Source organism: Anoplopoma fimbria, chromosome 16, assembly GCF_027596085.1.
Source record: "Anoplopoma fimbria isolate UVic2021 breed Golden Eagle Sablefish chromosome 16, Afim_UVic_2022, whole genome shotgun sequence".
Taxonomy (NCBI): Eukaryota; Metazoa; Chordata; class Actinopteri; order Perciformes; family Anoplopomatidae; genus Anoplopoma; species Anoplopoma fimbria.
In genome coordinates, this window is record NC_072464.1 from 468,045 (window position 1) to 482,797 (window position 14,753).

General features: G+C 44.1%; 1 protein-coding gene across 1 annotated transcript; it reads left to right on the plus strand.

Annotated features, from left to right (window-relative positions):
- Positions 1-535: 535 nt before the first annotated feature.
- Positions 536-13,303, plus strand: ankrd50l (ankyrin repeat domain 50-like). The gene is made up of 3 exons (XM_054615489.1): positions 536-966; positions 9,313-9,530; positions 9,714-13,303. The coding sequence occupies exons 1-3, from the start codon at positions 539-541 to the stop codon at positions 13,268-13,270; spliced, it is 4,203 nt and encodes a 1,400-aa protein (XP_054471464.1). The 5' UTR covers positions 536-538; the 3' UTR covers positions 13,271-13,303.
- The last annotated feature ends 1,450 nt before the right edge of the window (positions 13,304-14,753 follow it).

Genomic DNA, 14,753 nt, shown 5'->3' on the forward strand with positions numbered 1-14,753 from the left:
GTAGCTGTCATTAGAAGATGGAGGAAGACTCCACCATCAGGGGAGGGGTGAGATATGGTGTCATTATATCTGTGAAAAACGTGCTGTCAGTTCCTCTCTTGACTCATTCCTTTTTTTTCTTTATGATTTTTTCACTGAACAGCTCCAGGAACTCCAGGAGACGGGCGGCGAACGCTGGCAACCATGGATCCTCCTCTTCGCTTATGCACTTCGAACCGTGCAACTAAAAGATCCTGACAAATCCAAATCAAGACACTGAAGAGGTGAGCCATTAGTTGACTCAACCTTTCCCTGACTCCTCTTCTTGTCAGAACTATGCCTCAAGGCCTGCAGGGGGAAGGACAGCCACTGATAATGATCACCTGATGCAACACTTTCAGGAACCGTCAGTGTGAGGAAATACCCAGAGCTGTCACAAAACCAGAGGTGTCATCAGCTGCTGCTCTTCCTAAAAATTGGAGTAAGATTACTGTAGGAGCATGGGATGTGGAGTAAAGAGCATCGAGTTGTCACCCGGTAGTCAGGCGCCCAGGAACAAATGAGTAGCGGCGGATTTCGCAGCAGCTCCAGCTTGCTCCAGGGCCGGCGTTTCTACTGCCGGGAATGGGCCCTGGACAAGCTGCAGCGCTGCCTGGACACCCGCTCTGTGCCGGGACAACCGCCGGGGCTGCTGGTGACAGGGGGCCCCGGCACCGGAAAGACGGCCCTGTGCACCGAAGTGGTGTGGCCCACTTCCAAAGCAGGGTTGGCGGTCGGGCTGGCACCACGTTGCCTGGCCTCACACTTCTGCCAGTGGGAGGACCAGAGGAGTACTTTGCTGTGGAGGTTTGTCCTGGGCCTGGTGGAGCAGCTGAGGGCCTCACCTCTCCTTTCTCCTGGGTACGAAGAGATTCTCAACAGCCCCTCTGTATCCTCATGTCTGGAGCCTGTCGCCTGTCAAAGAGACCCCGATGACACCTTCAAGAGGTTTGAATCTTTTTTTTTTTTTTTTTTTTCAAATGTTTCCTCAAAGAATGTTCAAAGTTTTTAATGTGACCGTCAAACGGTTGATCTCGAGAGGGTTACTTTTGTTCAAAGCAGGTTTGAAGGACATTTCCAAATGAGAGGGAGAGGAAAGTTTAAGGAAAGTGTAACAAGCCTGAAACCCATCCAGGCGCTTTGCAAGTGTGTGCTTGTTCAAGAGCGTTGCTCATTCTCAGTGCAGCGCATCACGATGCACATGTGCTATCACATTCTGTAAATGGTGGTAGTTGAATGAGAGCAGGAGCAGTTGAACAGAGTTAAATCTGACACAAGTCAGCGGGCAAACAAGTGGTTTTATTGGTGAAAACAACAAGGTGAAAACCTGTTCCTCAAGTCCCTTTTTTTTGTTTGCTAAATTGACAGTTTCAACATTTGATTGTGGTGTCCCAAAACATCCAATGTGGGCAGTAATTTTAGACGCCATAACCCTGATCATGAGACTGTGTAATCTGTTCTGTTGTCAAATAGACAAGCTATGGTTTGAGATCATTATGATCTTAATAGTACACGACATGGATAAAGTGAATTTGATTTGTGGCCTATTGCTTCAGTTCCAGCTAGGGCTGGATGGTTCAATCAATTGCAAATGTACGTAAAAAATCAATTAAATTAATCTTTAAATACGGTTAAAAAAGTTGCAGTGTATACTTGTTGGTTATGCTATTGCTTGGCGCGTGTACAACAACACTTTTAGGTGTGCCTTTCTTAACTAAATTGTACAAGATAATTTTGTAAAATGATAACATATAATTGACAATTTGCAAAATCCTGGCGACCACTGCTACCCCAACAAGGTGTCAGAACCACCGTGGAGCCCACACTGTCACTAACTTCCCTCTCTGAAGAACTATTCTCTGAAGGATCTACAACATATGTTTGAAGGATGTATCCAAGATGTCAAACTGATTCCGCAATGAAAACAGGTTCAAAAGATAAAGATAGAAGCTTAAGCCTACAGATAAGTGTAAAAGCGAACCACCATATCACCTGGCGATCGAGATAGAAGATAATGAAATTAAGGAACAATATACCGTGCCTGTAAATCCGGGTAAGTCTTTTTTCACTGTTTACAATCATTAAAAAGCAAAAGCGTGCTTCGGTAGCCAGCGTAGCATAGAAGTGCTAAGGCTAGTTAATGATAGCGTACTCTCCTAATGTTAGCTCCTTAATTCTTCACGGAGAAGTGTAACGTTTCAGAAAAGTGTGTCTCCCTCCAACTTCTCTGGGTAACAAGTATCACTATTACACAATTCACAACTATGAATAGCCCACAAAACCATCCTAAAAATGAAGAAAATCTGAAATGACTGCATCAGAGTATTTTGGAACAGAGCTTGATAGGTGTCGGTCCTTGGTGGGAGCTGGCCGATGCTGAGCTATGATGGGTCTGTCTGCAGTCAATTTGCGGGACTTAGTGAAGGGTCAATTCTGAGATGATACAAGTCCACTGCAAGTTGACTAACAATGATTTGGAATCATCGCACTCATTGCAATACTGTAATGCAACATGCATATACGTAAAAAAAGCTCCGCACTCACTCAAAAATGAGTAAATCAGGCTCAAACACAGTGGCAGCTCATGTTGTGGGGAAAAGATCCATGAAAGCTTGACAGCTGCGTCTAAACGGAGGTGTTTTCTGCAGGTGTTTAAACTGTCATCAGAAAAAGAAGAGTTTCAAAACCTGTAACTGTAAAACCCATGTGGTCATCGCCGAAGGAAAGAGAGGCCAAGGCAGTCACAGGAAAATTGACGGCAGCAGCTATTCTTCTTCGTCTTATATTTATTTCTCCTCTCATAATGCGGCCCATTCACAGCACACACAATGGGCTTCAACTGTGAATGAATGCTACAGTGTTATTTACGACACAACTTCCCTTTCAGCGAGGGGGGGGGGGGAGAAGAAGGAGAAGGAAAAAAAGAACAAAGAGGTGAAAAATGCCTCCAGTACCCCAGTGACCGTCTCGGCGGCAGTCAGCGAGGTCACCCTCCTCTCCGGGACTTTTTTTCACTCTCTCCCGGCGTGTTTACTCTGCGATGAGTCTGAGCTTTTTTACACTCCTCCTGTGTTTGCCTACCTCTGGTGTGAAGTACCGAGCTGGATTCCTCACTCCTCTCAGACTGGCTCGCAGCCAGACGCTGTTTGTATTCGTGAGAGAAAGTAGCTGCGGGCAAAAGCTTGCCACGTGACAACAGCAGCTGACAAACTGTTGAAACATGGGCTTGAATTGGCAGTGAGAGGACGTGCATGGGACGCACTGTATGCCCTGATCTGACTGAGCGCTGGCTGGAGTCAGCAAGTCACGAAACTCTTTGGTGCACTTATATCTCTCTGCTTGAAACGGTTCGATTTAAAGTTCAAAAAGTTGGTCTCTAACTGTGAATTTAAATCAAAGTTGTGTTATTGTTTGAGGGTTAGGGTTGGTTTCACACCACTCATTTGGCTCACATAAATTGGGGGGGGAAACCAGTTTCCATGTTGCCTTTTTGTCTGGTCCATTTCATGTTCACACTGTCGTATTACAAGCATACCAAGAGGACAAAGGGGGAAGAAGTCCTTAGACACTTTACCTAAGTTAAGGTGGAAATGCCATAGTCTGAAAATACGCCATTGTAAAAGTAAAAGCCCTGAATTAAAAAATGGGCTTAAGTTAAAGTACAGAAGTGTTATCAGCAGAACGTACTTAAAGTATTAAAAATAAAATGACTCTTGCTCCTTTTGACCTGTTATGTTATTTTAGAATATTGAATTTTATTCTGTTGTTATCCCAGTTTTACATTCTTTGCATACTACTGGGTAGACTAGTAATATAGTACATACATATCATATCATGTTTGTTTTTTTCTTTTAAATAACTAGTCATTTATAAGTTTAATGAAATACAGTGAAGTAATACCTACATTTCCCTCTGAAATGTAGTAGCATTTAAGTATAAAGTAGCATAGAATGGACATACTTAAAGCTTGGGTAAGTAACATTGGAGCAAACAGGAAGAGTACACTACTTTTTAAAATGTATCCAACCGAAAAATAACCCAGCCAAGTGTTGCCAACTCTTTTCCAAAGAAAGTTATTTGTAGAACTAGCTCCAAAAGTTTCTCAATCTAGTGAGAAAGTCCCCGAAAAATCATCACAAGGAAGTAAACCAACAAACATGGTTATTGTTAGTACTCACAGCTGTCACGTTAGCAGCTTGAGGAAGACTTTGGGGATGCACAATGAGTACATTTCTAGAGTCCACGCAGGTAGACAGGCATGTCAGCCTTATTACAGTTCTGCAACAGCCACAGGTTTTTTATTGTTTGTTTGCCAGATCTTTTGATTTATTGATTTATTTATTTATTGAATATAACAAATTATCTCTAAAATGCACTTCCCATCCAGTATAGTTCATAAATATATGTATACATGTAGTTGGTTCTACAACTGGAGTGAACACATCATATGAATCCTATGCACTGACAGGTGACTCATTCCTTGGACATGAATCTTTGCTTCAGTTGGTCTCACCACTCACAGCAGGCTCTCTGATTACCAGCACTATTTGAGGAGACTGCTACGGGACTGTATATGACATAAATAACGATGAACAGGTAGCAACGTGATAAAAAAGGGATTTTGTGTTTTGATGTTTTTGGGGGAATAGTTGCTGTGCGGTTTCTACTTTTCGCTCACTTTTAATAAGGAGCTGCCAGAAAACACAAAGTAGGACACAAGAACAATGCACAGCTTTCTAAACTGCTTTTCTGTGTCTGACAAATCAAGGAAAAACATCACACTTGCATGCTGACATGCATACATACATACATGTAACCATGGTTATTAAATGCTCATACACACTTTATTTTAGAGTCATATTTCTTATATTGTTTGATTGACTGTTCATGGCAACATCTCATATCTATTATCATATTAACCTTTGGTTGGCCCACTTTGCTTTTAAACCACAAACTGTTCTAGTAATGGTTTAATTCTGAACCAGGGAAATTTTCTTTTAGCCTTTTTTATACAGTATTTGTAGTCTGTAGCTCGTTGTCAATGCTGCCTATCTTGCCCAGGGCACTATTGATTATTTTTTTTTGTCTGAATGAGGCTCGCCTGGTCAAGTAAAGTTTAAATAATAATGTAATAAGAAGACATGCACATCGGTTACAGCGTTGCTAGAAAAAGGAGTTTTACAGCCAGTCGGGTCATCCCTGACTGTGATAGTTTCTCCTGAAGTAACGCGGTGTTGTATTTCACCGTACATTTAATTTCAAGTAAACTCAACATGTTTCATATTCAAATGCATGCAGCAACGAGTAACATGCAGAAGAAAAAGCAACGATTTCAAGAAAGAATGAAAGAAAAAAAACACCAAACGACTGAATAACTGGAAAACCCCCACAAACATAAACTACAGACACACACATACATGAGAGTATAATAACGAATCATAAGCCTGAAAAGAATAGTGGTCATCAGGCAGTTTGTTTCAGAGGATAGACCCTCTCCAGATCTTAATATGACTCTAGGTTCAGTTAGAAAACCACCACCTGAGAAACCTGGCTTGTTTGTTACATGCTAACCTACACAAGCTGAATTAACGAGGGTCAAAGGTCACCCACCTTCCTGTGTCCAGGACTATGTGGGCAGATTGGAGCGGAAAGCCTCAACCAGCAATAAAAGCTTCATTAACGTTTCCTCCTCCGCAGAAATGAAAGTGTGCCAGTCCAGGGAGTGTCATTGTAATCAGATGACTAAAGCAAACAGAGGTATGATAAGCTTGTTGCAACCCAGATGTAGCCGTCACCCAAGGGCAGGGTTTAAATCCGCTTTTAATTGCAGCATATGCTCCATTATAAAAATCCAGGCTACTGTGGAAGACAATGTGTTAAGGTAATGAGATGACTCAGTGGCTACTTGCTACAGCAAATCCTCAGACTTTACTTGGAGTAAGAGGACTGCAGTGTTCACGAGCCAGAACATTCTGGAGGCTGCGTTTAAATTAAATAAGAGGTGGCTATGGATCCAAGAGGGTGAGCCACGTTGGTGTCGATGGAAAGGGACATATTATCAAAAATTTTGTTATCAGCTCTTGTGCACATACATTTGCGTAACTGGAGTGCCTATCAACCAACAAACTGGGAAATAAGACAACCCAGTCTGTTTGTTTTCTGGGCTGCATTGATCCGAAAACGTGATTCAACAAGCCATTCAGATTTGGCTCCCCTTCCTATGTCACATTCAGGCTCATTAGGATATATATCTGAGTACCTCCACCCACGATTTGAGAACTACCTTTGCAAAGATGCACCATATTTTTTTCTCCCAACTCAAATGTTAGCAGACTGGCCTTTTTAGGGAGGGGGTCTTAAAGAGACAGGCGCTAAAGCAGGGCGATTCAAGAAGAGGGTGAATACAGGTGTATTAAGACCAACAGTATGAGAAAAGTAATTTATTAATGTTTTTCGAACATTAAAGCGTGTAAACATGTTCTAGTAGAAACCCAAAATGCAAGTATGAACCTAAAAATGAGCTTGATATGTCGCCTTCAAAGACCTAGTCATCACCAAATCTAATCCAAATACATTTAATCAAAAATAATTAAAATTCATCATATAAAGCCAAATGAAGCAAACATGATTTGATGCCTCTCAAATTTGAAGATTTGCTTTTTTTCTGTGTTTTTTTTATAATTGTAAATTGAATATTTTGGGTTCTTAAGACTGTTGGTTGCACAAAATCAGCAATTTGATGATGTCACCTTGGGATCTTGGAATTTGTGATGGCATTTTTTTCATTATTTTTTTAAAGCATTTAATTGATTCATGATGAAAATTATCTTTAGTTACTTGCAGCCCTTAAGAGTTTAAAAGAAATCCAGGTGATGATTGTTTGTGAAGTCCTGCATTTCTACAGTAGATGCGGGCCACCTTGTCTAAAAGACTGCTTCAACTAACATCATGAAATTTAAATGTTTATAAATGTATACAACATTAACCTTCAAGGGAAAATTAGACATGCTATGCCACAAAGCACATGCCATATATTTCAGTCTCATTACTGTTTACTATCTTCAATCTTGTTTATCTTGAGTGGAGATGTGGCAGGATGTGGGTGACTTACCACCTCTGCTGAATCATTTCCTGTGGGTAAACCCTGAACTAATGTACATGTTGCCACCAGTTAGTTAAAGTATCCATTATGTGAGGACAGGTTATGGACAGTTTAATAGAGGAGGTAATAATTACTTATTATGTTTCAGAATCAGAACACGGTGCAGAACAATTTTATGGTTGTAGCTCAAACAGGGTCGATTACGGATGACTAATTTCTGTGATGTTGAAATTTCCCAACCCACTCCCTTGCATATGTTAACCTCGAGACTGATACTTTGATGTTGAACTCAACATTTCGGTGAATGACCCTGCTTTAAGAAACTCAACTTCACAGGCTTCTGTTTGATTCAGTCGCCAAGCTTGTGGATTTAGCAGAGTACACCGGCTCTGTTTACAGGTTGAATGATCTTTTCCCGGCGCTTTGACAGGATTGGAAACGCTGCTTGATTTGCTTTTATTAGGCACCAGAAACGAACAAAATTGCCAAAGGCTGTAGATAATTTTCAGGCTTAACATTTTTTTGTTAGGTTTTTGTGTAAATATCAGGGTTTAAAAAAAACCTCTTTGGTGACTAAAGGTGATTGGACCTTCTGGTCATTCCTAAAATATAGACATTACCAATAATGACAGCACAAACAAACGTGAACCCTGTGTTTGCTGCAGGATAATTAGGTTTAGCCTCTGTGTGACCCAGTCATACCAGACTGCTGTCACAGGTTAATCACCGTTTGTCACCTTTGAAACTAGACTTCTGTCTGTGAGCGCAGTTCTGTACAGATCTCTGCTAAACATAACACAGAATTAAACCAGACCTGGTAAAGAATGTATTGTTAAATGTGTTTCTGACATTTAACAATGGGTAGTCAGTATTTAGCTGTAGATACAGTGTTATGTATTTGATTTAGTTCATGACACATTTTTTATAAAGTTATTAAAGACACAGTATATAATAATAATTAACAAACTTTGTTTTTGGTCTGTCTAAAAAAAGATTTAAAGCAGCGATTAAAATTCTAAGTTTTATGATAAATGATTCTTAAAGTAGTCAGTAATCCAGTAACTACCGCTTTACAACATTCCTCTGGCCCAGTTTAAACATAGGTCTGGCGCTTCTTGGCTTTGTTTAGATGGGCTGAACATGGGTTCCTATAATAGCTAGTATTACCATACAGTTACCAAAGCATCATCATAGGTGTAAGAAAGCAGTAGTGTCTTTGGTTCAGGCATGTTTCTCCTGCAGCCACAGTAATCATCTGGAAGCAACGACTTCGTTCTCAAGGTTCCCCCCTTCCCTCGTTAAACTTGCACTTTCTTTATGTGGTGTTTATGCTCCAACGGCTCTGTACAGTAATCTTTATGACTGCAGGATTTGATTCTTACTTAAATCAATCGCTAGTTTAAACTAGCTGGAGTACTTAAGGGTTTTTACAAAAGTGCAGGGGAAAAGATATTAAATCAAAGCTCAGGCATGTTACATTGAGACGTTTTAAGGGTCTGGAAATTATAGTTGGTGGAAGTACTTCAGAAGGAGAGTTGCATCGTACAAGTATGTTAGGATTGCGTGTGTGTGTGTGTGTGTGTGTGTGTGTGTGTGTGTGTGTGTGTGTGTGTGTGTGTGTGTGTGTGTGTGTGTGTGTGTGTGTGTGTGCGTGTGTGTGTGTTTTATAACCTGTGTGCACACATCAACCCACGTGTGTGTGAGCATGCCCAGGGTGGAGCGGGCATTTCAGAAGTTCCATGAACCTGAGTCACCATCCGATCACAGCAGGGTGCGGGGGCTTACTGTGCTCTTCAACAATTTATGGCTTTTGCCAATGTCTAAATTCTTTCACTGTTTCACATCATATTCCAGAGTTTAATCACAGTAGAAGTTAATATATTTGCAATTCTTGTTCTCTAGTCACAGCTCTATTTGAGTTTTAAAGTGGTTTGAGGTAATAGCGCTTTACTTCGGTCGTCTGCTGTGATCTCAGTTTGAGTGACATATTAAGTTGGTTACTTTACAAAGTTTTTTGGGGGGGGAATCGCTTCATGTCACGGCAAAATTTGTGCCTTTTTGAAGTGAATTTTAGTGACACTGACTTTATGTGCAAAAGGATCAACCTGCTATGTTTTTCTGTGATTGTTATTACTCTGCAGACATTTAATCTCTTCCCTTGTGTGTCTTGGCTCTTTCTCACATATCCTTAGAGCAGTGTTGGGACCCCTCTTGGACCTTCCTCCTCCTGCCCAGACTCTGATGGTATTGGTGGACTCCCTGGATGTAGGGTATAAGGCAGGCGAGGGAGGTGGGGAGAGCATCTCCATTGCGCAGCTCCTGGCCGCCAATCAACACCTGCTGCCTGGCTGGTTGCTCCTGGTCTGCTCCGTCCGCCGCCACAACAAGGCTGTGTGCAAGATGTTCTCAGGTATGAAGAAGGAGTAACTCATCTAAATGGGCTTTGCGCTTTAAGATATAAATGAGAGTCTATGTGGGTCCTGACATGAACCTGAACTACCTCAGGCAAATGGAAATTGAAATCACTGTTTGAGTGTCTGTTATTTATTTGCCTCAACAAATTTCTAATCTCAGCTCTCTTTCTGTGTTATAGGTTTTCATAGGCTCTCTCTAGACGATCTGCGCAAACCCCCGCCAGTCCGTGACGTGCAACAGTACATCCTCTGCCGCCTGGATGAAGACGCAACACTTCGGCGTCAGCTCACCCCTGACACGGCGGACATGCTGAATCTGCTGCACATCAAGAGCGGCGGCTGCTTTCTCTTCCTTGAGCGTGTGCTGGATGGTGTGGCAGGTGCACTGGTAGGTCTCAGGGAGATCCGTGACATCCCTGGGACTCTGAATGGCCTCTACCTGTGGTTGTGCCAGAAGCTGTTCCCCCGGGGGCTCTTTGTCTTTGTCAGGCCTCTCCTCAATGCCCTCTTGGCTGCTGCGAGGCCCCTCACGCCACAGCAGCTTTTCACAGCAGCCCGGACACATGACACCTCGCTCAACCCCCAGGACTTCCAGAACAAGCTCCGAACCCTCACACCTCTCCTGATCGATGGCCCTGGGGGCACCAAACTACTTTTTCATGCCAGCTTTGCTGAGTGGCTGACGGACGTTAAGTATTGCACACAGAAGTACCTGTGTAGCAGAACAGAGGGTCACAGCATGCTTGCCATGGCTCTGACTTTGCAGGGACCCCACCTGGACATTGAGGACACTTGCCAGCTAGCCACACATTTAGTTTTATCAGGTCACCATAAAGATAACCCCTCATTATTGGCATTGTGGATGCTGTGGGCAGGTGTGCCTGCTCTTACGACTAGTGGCAGTAGTGCCCTCACCACATCCATTACCCAGCCTCCTGTTCTAGTCAGCCAGGAAGTGCTTCAGCTGTTAATGAGTTGTGGGCTCGTCACTGCAGCCTGTCTTTCAGATGCACACCCAAGTGTTGGAGTGTATTGTACAAGTGAAGAGGGAAGTAGTTTAAGACCAGCATTTGAAAGGGACGCGTCTGTAAAGAAGCTTCTAGGCTGCAGGGTTTCTGTTAACCATCTTGGTTCCACAGACGGACAGACCTTGCTTGCAAGTGCGGCCCAGGAGGGTTCTGTAAATGTAGCCAAACTTCTCCTGGCACGCGGATATGATCCACTGGTCAGTGATCAACAGGGTCAAACGCCACTGACTTTGGCTTCCAGGCAGGGGCATGTCAAAGTGTTGTCTGTGCTCTTGGACTGGACCAAGAGCCAGGGGCCGGAAACTGCTGTGCGGATGATGGAGCATGTTGACAACGAAGGCTGGACAGCACTACGCTCTGCAGCATGGGGAGGACACAGCGAGGCTGTCCGGCTTCTGCTGGATGCAGGAGCAGATGTGGATGGATGTGACGCCGAGGGCCGGACTGCTCTCAGAGCTGCCGCGTGGGGAGGGCATGAGGAAGTCGTCCTTACCCTGCTGGACTATGGGGCACAGGTTGACAAAGCTGACAGCAAGGGCCGCACGCCGATTATCGCTGCTGCATATATGGGACATCATGAAGCCGTGGAGATATTGCTGGACCACGAAGCAGAAGTTAACTTGGCTGATGGAGATGGGCGCACTGCTCTGTCAGTCGCTGCCCTCTGTGTTCCTACAGCAGCAGGGGTCAAAGGTTATGGTGAAGTAGCAAGTCTGTTACTGGAGCGTGGAGCAGATCCAGGACACAGAGACCATGATGGAATGACACCGTTGCTTCTTGCAGCTTACGAGGGCCATGATGACATAGTTGAGCTTCTGTTAGAAGCTGGGGCTGATGTAGATGAGACTGCTGGCCCTAATGGCAATGTCCCAGCAGCAGCGGCTGTTACTCCCCTCCTGGCAGCTGCAGCAATGGGCCACATGAAGACGGTGTCACGTCTGCTTTTCTGGGGAGCAGCTGTGGACGCCATTGATTGTGAAGGCAGAACGGCACTCTGCCTGGCAGCAGCAAGAGGCAGCGTTGAGGTGGTCCGCGCCCTGCTAGACCGAGGCCTGGACGAGAACCACAAGGACGACCTCGGCTGGACTCCACTGCACGCTGCTGCCTGTGAAGGCCATCGGGGTGTGTGCGCTATTTTGACGGAGCGAGGCAGCATGGCACGTGTCGGAGAGATGGACATTGAAGGACGCACCCCTCTAATACTGGCTGCCCAGGAAGGTCATTGGAGCACTGTCAGGCTGTTGTTGGACAGACGTTCTCCCATTGATCACAGGGCATACGATGGACATTCTGCCTTGAGTGCCGCCCTCCTGGAGGGCCATGTTGAGGTTGCCGAGCTGCTTATGAGGCGAGGGGCTGATACTGATGTTCGGGATGCAGAGGGAAGGCCTCTGCTCTACCTACTGGTGTTGGAGAATCGCCTTGAAAAGGCTAATCTCCTTATAGAGAAAGGAGGCGTACCCCTGGAGTCCCGAGACTCTGAGGGCCGTACAGCACTTCATGTGGCTTCCTGGCAAGGGTGTGTGGAGATGGTGGACCTACTGCTAAAACATGGGGCAAACCCCAATGCACAGGACACAGAGGGGAGACCACCAATCCATTCAGTAGCTTGGACAGGACATGCTGAAGTAGGAAATCATCTCCTTGAAAACAGTGGTGTCATTATTGACCTTGCGTGTCACCAGCGGGCAACAGCTCTCAGCATCGCAGCCCAGGAGGGACATGCAAACATTGTTGCAATGCTTCTGGAAAGAGGTGCAAATCCCAATCACATGGATAAATATGGCCGTAGTCCAGTCAAAGTGGCTGGTAAACACGGGCACTTTAACATCGTTAGACTTTTGGAGAGCTACGGAGCCAAGCCATATGTAGGCCGGTTGCCCAACTCTAGTACTGTCTCCCCTTCAAAATCCAACAAGATCCTCTCCTCGGGCTTCTTCGAGAGTAATGGAGGTGAAGTGACGGCTCTAACCTCCTCCTCTTCAGTCTCATCTCCCGGCTCCACTGCCGAACGGTTCCACTCCATGCAGAGCTCCCAAACCTCATCTACCTGCCACTCGCTGGCTACGCTGCAGACAGTGCCAGCTGACAGCCTCAGCTTTATTCAGCAAATCCAACAGCACTCACTGCCTCGCAGTCGTAGTCGTCCCTCCACCCTCCTCCTGCCAGGGTGCTCGGGCATGGGCAGCCTACATGGAAGCAGTCAGAGGCATCCCAAAGGCAGCCCTCCTTCCACTGTTTGCACAGTCGCTGCCATGGTACACAACTGCGAACTGCCTCAGAAAGGCTTGTCGTCTGGACTTGAATATCACGACAAAATGAACAAACAAAACTCAAACCTAATTAAAGCAGACAGGACTACTTCTGCTGGTGGCAAATGGAACTCCGTCATGGCTTCCCTTGGGATAATGCCAGGGCAGGACAGCCCTGCAGTAGGTGCTAAAAACCGAGAAAGTCCTCCTTTAGGCTACCCATATAGACTACAGAGCCCACTTCAAGGGGAAGCTTGGGATTCTCTACCCGAGAAGAACATTTTGTCACCTGCTTGCTACAGTTTTAGCCCAGTCCAACCTTGTAGTGCCTTGCCGGAGGATGTTATGGTTGGTATGACAACCACAGACCCGCAACTTAATCTGAAACAGGCCATCAAACTGCAGTTTGAAGGGCCCACCAGTGCAGCCTTATATAAGAGAGAGACACCCCTGTGACTGGTATTCCAGTACGTGAAGTTATCTATTGCTTAAAGCGCTTCACAAACCTTTTATTTTGTATGTGGGTTAGTGATGAAACAATTAGTTCATTTTCAGTAAATGAAGTAATTTAAAGAAGTAATTTATCAAGCACACTGCCAAATATTCTCTGGTTGCACCGTTTCAAATGTGAGGTTTTGTTTTTTTATTTACAGGTTATGTTGTGGTACCAAAACAAAAATAGTCACTGGTGATGCAGACATTTTAATTGTAATGACAACATCTTTGTTTTAGGTGTAGTTAGGCAGTTTTCACTGTATACAATGACTTTTTGGGTTCAGAGGAGAGAGGAAGGGATCTCTCTCCACCCCGCCTTCAAAACATCAGAGGAAGAACAAACTCTATGACATCTAGGCTTACATTCCGGCCCTTCCGTTGCCTGTTGTGTGTGTTGAACAGGCCTATCAGACAAGATCATGCTCATTCATTTTACGTGTAAAGCTTAGCCATGTTCATTTTCAAAGTAGAACTTATTTGACAGTCTGGGTTATGTTTTAGATTATTTTTTGCTACTAAAGATCCCCTCTTTAAACGGAAAACAACCCTGTTTGATAGCTTTAGGCTTGTGCCTTGATCTTCATTCAAGCCTTTGATATTTACTATAAACTGGCCTACATCCCCCATCGGTCCATTGCTGACAACCAAAAACTGTTTGCAGAAACGCAAACCTACCAAAGCCTGACCCAGTGTGAGGTTTATGATACACACCATAAAAAACAGCCAAGTGTACTCAAACAACTTGGCTCGCTTGCAGTGTGTGTGCGCGTCTGTGAGCAAGCAGGAAGGAAAGGGAAAATTGGACCATTAAAACTGAGGGTGGTTTGTGGGAGGTTTGTTAATTCCAAACTTTTACATGGCCTAAAGAAATGTTTTGTTCTTTATAATTTTGCATTGGATTGATATTTAACTGGATTAATTCATTAAAGTGGCAAACAGTGCCATAAAACCTGTCTAACTATTGCCTGTCTGCTTATTTGTAAATTTCTCATGCCCTCTACTACTGAATTTCACAGAAAGCTTCTGATGTAGTAGCATCATGCAGAGATGAAAGTCTGGCAGTGGGCTGTCGTTTGCCATCTGGGAGTATAAAACCAAGCGCTTTTGGACAGTTTTGAAACTTTAAAAAGGAGGGCTCTATTGACCTGTCTATTTGTGAAACTCTTTTGGTGTTTGGACCTTTGCAGCCACACTTCAGAAGTATCTTTTTCATGTGTGCTTTTGTGAAAAGGCACAGGTGTGCTCTTATTGCTGTCAATTTAAGCTCTTTTGTTGATATTTACCTTGAAAAAGGTCTAAAGCTTTATTATATTATGCTTGAGTTGGACCTAAGTGTAAAGAGCTTTTGCCTTCTGGCAACTTAGCATTCCATCATGAGTGTGATGATCTTCTCAAAACAAGAGTTTTAAAGCTAAAAGCTCTTTTATTTCACTAATTTGTTTCA

Coding starts and splice junctions, on each gene's coding strand:
- ankrd50l (XM_054615489.1), top strand. CDS start 539: ATGAGTAGCGGCGGATTTCGCAGCAGCTCCAGCTTGCTCCAGGGCCGG. Junction 967..9,312: donor CCCGATGACACCTTCAAGAG/GTTTGAATCTTT, acceptor ACATATCCTTAG/AGCAGTGTTGGGACCCCTCT. Junction 9,531..9,713: donor TGTGTGCAAGATGTTCTCAG/GTATGAAGAAGG, acceptor TCTGTGTTATAG/GTTTTCATAGGCTCTCTCTA.